Genomic DNA, 5,395 nt, shown 5'->3' with positions numbered 1-5,395 from the left:
GAGAGCCCAGCCTTCTTTGCTGGTGCCACAGCTGAGCTCGCTGAGTCAGACTGACTTCCAGCAACACTGCGACTCATGAAAATCTGACACCACACAAACTCCAGACTCTACTTGGATTCAAGATCCAGAAAAGTTGAGCCGGTTGAGTCCTCCAGAAAGTGTTGGACGTCAGAGGACCTGAAGCTGGTCGAGATCGAGTTTACTTAAGACTGAAGAGCAGCAGGTTGCTGAGAAGAAGCTCTAAAACACTACAGGCAAATATTTTGTGCAAAGATGCAGGAGGCAGGCTTCTTCACCCAAAAGAAAGCAGCAGTATTACTTTGCATTGTGGTGCTCGTGCTGTCTCAGCAGGTAAGTGCATAGTCTCGACTTTACGAAATCTGACTAAAGGTGCATGGGGTTAAATTAAAGGATGGCTTTAACCTCTCTTTGGGTGTTTGAAATGTTAGAAAAATGTGTGTTACACTGTAAAACGATAGAATAGATTGTTTCAGATGTACATCTAAGTAGAAATAGACACTGACATTACAGAAAATGCAAATGAAGTAAGACTTGTTATCAATATTAGTTTTCAAGTTTTAGACATAAAAAGATAACAATAAGGGGAGTACAAAAGAAAACAAGACTGTAAAGCACCATTGCAATGTACAAATTAAAATTTATATATAATATAACCTTCGTTTGTAAAAACAATCGCTGTTTGCTAACCGATAAAAAAAAAAAAAAAAAAAAAGACTAAAAGTGCTTATTTTTCAGTGTGAAAATTTACAAAATCCAATTTCTAGCTGATGAAGACTGTCAGATATGGTAAAAAGCTCAGGCAAAGGCCAATAAGTGGACCTTAAATAAAGATTATGTTGTCAAATGCTGATAATTGTATGTACTGATTTGTTGTACGTTTTACAGAAAAGTGGAATAGTTCAGTTTACATGATTAAAAACACATCATTTTTAAATAAATGGCATGAAAATTAACTGTCGCTTTAAGTATTAAATGTAGATGTAATTAATTTATGCCAGTTAATGGTGAGTGCCTGGTTTGTTTTTATCTAATGGACTTGTGTCTTTCTGCCAGGTGTGTGCAGGTCCATTGATCCCGCAGGAACAGTCCAGCTCTGACCAGAAGGCAGATTCAAGCGTTCACACGCTGAGGAGGATCGCTCGGATGACCCCGCTGTGGAGGATCATGAACAGTAAACCAATTGGAGCTTATTGCCAGAACAACTATGAATGCTCCACAGGATTCTGCAGGTAACTGAACTGGAACGCATCCCAGTCACGTAGAATTAGACCAAATTTCAGAGAACTGTACTCAAGTAAAGGCAAAAATAATGTATGACGATAGAGTGCACGTATAAATAGCTAAAAAACATTTTAGGATTTTTTTTATATCACAGCTTAATATTTAAATGCGAGTTCTGGTCAGGTCAGTGTCATTTGGTGACAAACATACTAATATTTTTTATTTTGTAAGCACAAGTTAATCATCTTATAGGAATAACGTGTGCCCACAAGATAAATAACTTGTACTTAAAAAAGTAGAAAAATAAACAGAATCACCTTTTGAGACTTGAGGGGCTTCATAGTCTGTAAGTTAAATGTTTTTGCCTTGAGATAATTAACTTGTGTGATTAAGATTTTTAAAAAAAAAACTTTTATCCAAGGCATTTCTTTAAGACGCTAAAATCATGGATACATCTCTGTGGGTAAAAGTTAGCAATAATTATTTTAACTCAAATGAACTTTTGCTCAGTTTTACATGCAAAATTGCTGATGAAAATTATTAGCCTTATTAGAAACATGCATATTTATACACAGGCTATAAGTGAGCTAATCAGAAATTTGCTAAATCCAAACATTTACTTTACAAACCTTAAAATAAAAAGTAAGGAGAAATATACGTACATGGCATTAATTATACAGAATGTCATTATTTAAAAATGGATATTTATCTGAGTTTAGTTATTAGTATTGAGTTTATGATGGTCCTTAATTTCCAGAAACCAAGTAAATATTAGCCTACCTCATTAACCTTGTACTATTAGGAAGATTATTTCCTATATCAGTTAAACTGGTTGCTTGCCTGCAGACAAATTTCACATTTTATATTTGCTATTATGAATTATGCCAATGAACAAGTTAAACACTGTGCCATATTACACATTTTTTAGAGGGGAATGGGAAAAGTTGGGGAAAGGGAGATTGTTATGCAATGATGGACCCTAAAAATCAACAGCTGCCATCTTTTCTTCTATTGAGGAACTTCAGCAATGAACTTGATGAACATTATTTCACTGACTTTGACTCAATCCTTCTTCTCTCGTCATCTCTTTAGGGCAGGACACTGCTCCACTAGGAACCATTCATCCTCAGAGCCTGTGAACTACTAGACGTCCCAGAAAAACAACCAGCGTGTTTACATGAGTGTACAGCCATAATCCTTGAGAAAGGTTCTCTTAACTGAGATTATGCACATATTCAGGATTTTTTAAAAATCGGTTTTATATTTGTATGTGCCAATATATTGCTGATGATATTTAAAATGCATTAACACAGTAGGTATATCCAAGAAAAGGCATGTCACTGCTCCACATGATATATGTAAAACGGTACAACTTAAGATAGAAAGTGGGCTAAGGCAATGGGGTAAAGTGCAAAAATGGAAGAGGGGAGTCATATAGCCTTTTATACTTGATATTTTCCATGATGGGTGCAAACAACTGAAAACACTTGTTTCATACTGCTATGGACCAAAATATTTCTGATCTCAGAGCTGCGACTTTGTGATTCAAAATGAAAACAAAAGTAGTATTTTCTTTCATTTCTTAGGCTCTGCCAGTTACTGTGGCCTTCAGATTATCAAATATGATGTCTGCATAGCTTGATTACAAAGTTTCATTGGCAAAAGCTTGTTGTTTCACTGATATCATGACGCCTTAGGCCAGACAGTTTAAAGAACTGTCTGACCGATGATGATGGATGAAGCGTTGCAAGGCACAGGGAAGACTGTGAGCAATTTTAGAAGCTCCTGACCTTCACATTTTTCCACATGTCGTCATTTCTGTCCTGTATTGTGTTTAACAACTTATCACTTGACTGTGTGCATAAAGTCTTATCATTCCACTGATAATGTGCCAAATGGAAACACATGTTTCCCTATACCCCCAAGAGGAATCATTAAGTTCTATTTGCAACTGTACTGTTGGAGAGGCTGCCATCATTGTTTTCTGATTTTTTTATGGAAACAATTATTTTTTTAAATTACACATATTTAAGTCAAGTCAAATGTATTTATGCAGTGCAAAATTATGACAAAGGTTACCTCAGGACACTTTGTTAAGAGCAGATGTTGCACGATACCCTTTAATTTAATTTACACAGAGACCCAACAATTCCCCCATGAGCAAGCAATTATCTGTATTGTATTATATTATATTATTATTTTATCCAACTGAATGTGCATGAAACATGAAACCCCCAACAGACAAACAAAGCAACCAAACAGAATTTTAACTATTTAAAACTTGCTGGTATCACAGTCGACTGTTGGAGGCAAAATGTGTTCAGAAGCAGAAAAGGCTAAAGCAAAGCATTAAAGCGGGAGCAAAAAGCAAAGAGAAAATAAAAGAAAAAGGAAAGAGAAGGAGCAGACGTTACAAAATATTGATGCAACATTAATCATTTCACAAGTTAGATCTAAAGCAGGCAGAGCTCCTTGTCAGAATTTCCAAAGTTAGTTATGCTGACATTATTCATAATATATGTAATGCATGCATACTGATTTGGTGTAATGTGGTGATTCTCGTATTTTATTTATTTTACCCTATGTTTAAAAATGTCAAAAATGTACCCATTTACATCATTTTATTTAGTATTTTTATATAGTATTTGTTTATGAAATTTAATGGTTGTAAGAGAATCATTCTGACTGCATTTCTTTCTGTAATGGATGACCAATTTAACAAATCTCTTGGCCGAGTGTACAAGTATTAGTAAGAGATTCATGATAACAAGCTGCACAAGTTTGGTTTTTTTTCACATCCATCTCTACATATTGAGAAGCGATCGTAGATTTTGCTTCGACTCGCCTGCAGAGTTTCCATCATGCACAGAGCAGGTGGTTGCTGATATTTTGTACACTCGGCATATTTGAGAAAAGGTTGAGTAGGATTGCACTTTTAAACCCAAATTATCTCTGTACTGTGTACTGTCTACTGTATGTAATATATTACTTACATGTAGAAGGCGGGAGAAAAGGCGGAATAAAAGCTTTGCAAAAAACAGTTTAATGCATTTGTTCCAACCTTTCTAATTTTGGTTTTAGAATTATTTTTGTTAAAGCAAAACTGGTTTAAAGTTGTTTTAATAATAAAGATCAGTACTTCAAGTGTCCCATATTTTAAAGGAAAAAGAATGAACTCTGTGGCAGCAGGATACAGCCAAAACTGGACAAGGCTGGAGTTATTTTATATTTTTCTTATTGTCAACAAATCTCATGAAAAGATAAAAAAACAAATCCGTCTTTCAGTATACAATCTTACTAGTCTATGGCTCCAAGCCCATCGATTGCTGCTGCATATGTACGTAATTTAACAAGTCACAAATGCACAAAAACTACCTGGAGACAACACTTAAAAAATGTAAATGCTGCAGATCTCTCCTGGATGTTCACGTGTTGTTTGAATGACATGCTGTTGGTTGCAGCAACACCAGCACTAATCTGAAACTAATTTAACACATCTGGAGCGCTCCCACTGCAGAACCTGGACGACGACACTCTGACTCATGCACTCTGACTCATCGGCTTTCACACTCGAGTTTTGCATTTTTCATGCGCTAACCGGAGACCAAATTTGATGTCAGTGTTCAAAAGTCCAACAGCTGTTGGTATTCAGTCTTTCACAATGACAAAGATGAGCCAAATGTGTGAGCAGAAGAAACGCTGAAGGATTTCTCCACTTCATGGGTGCAGAGTCAGCAGAAATGTTTGCATGTGTTTAGTTACATACATGTGAGCACTCTGACATGTGTACGTGACTGCATGCTAGAGATTTACTGTCAGTCCTGAAACTATAAAGCATTATACGAAAAGTGGATTTAACTAAACATTTCAGTCCACTTTTTTCATATGTATGAGACACTTCGAACCTGCCGCTTCTGCAGCAAGGAAGCAGGTGAGCTACTGGGCGCCCTGGACCCTGTCTTTTTAACCATAACCACAGTGTTTCTCCAAATTGAGCCAAATGTATCATTTGCTTGAACCTAACCTAACCTAACCATACCATACATTTGCCATAGCCACAATCTTTCATGAACTTATACAATACCATAGGTTCTAATGATGGGAAAGGGAATCAAGGTAGTGAGACACCACATGCAGTATGAGAAACACAACA

The 5,395-nt window shown here is 36.1% G+C and overlaps 1 protein-coding gene across 1 annotated transcript; it reads left to right on the top strand.

The window, feature by feature from the left end:
- Positions 1 to 4,282, top strand: leap2 (liver-expressed antimicrobial peptide 2). Its single transcript, XM_042512176.1, has 3 exons — positions 1 to 351; positions 1,075 to 1,250; positions 2,335 to 4,282. The coding sequence occupies exons 1-3, from the start codon at positions 274 to 276 to the stop codon at positions 2,387 to 2,389; spliced, it is 309 nt and encodes a 102-aa protein (XP_042368110.1). The 5' UTR covers positions 1 to 273; the 3' UTR covers positions 2,390 to 4,282.
- Positions 4,283 to 5,395: the final 1,113 nt, after the last annotated feature.

Source organism: Plectropomus leopardus, chromosome 23, assembly GCF_008729295.1.
Source record: "Plectropomus leopardus isolate mb chromosome 23, YSFRI_Pleo_2.0, whole genome shotgun sequence".
Lineage (NCBI taxonomy): Eukaryota > Metazoa > Chordata > Actinopteri > Perciformes > Serranidae > Plectropomus > Plectropomus leopardus.
Note: the sequence above shows the minus strand (reverse complement) of the source record. Positions and strands in the feature narration are given on the sequence as shown.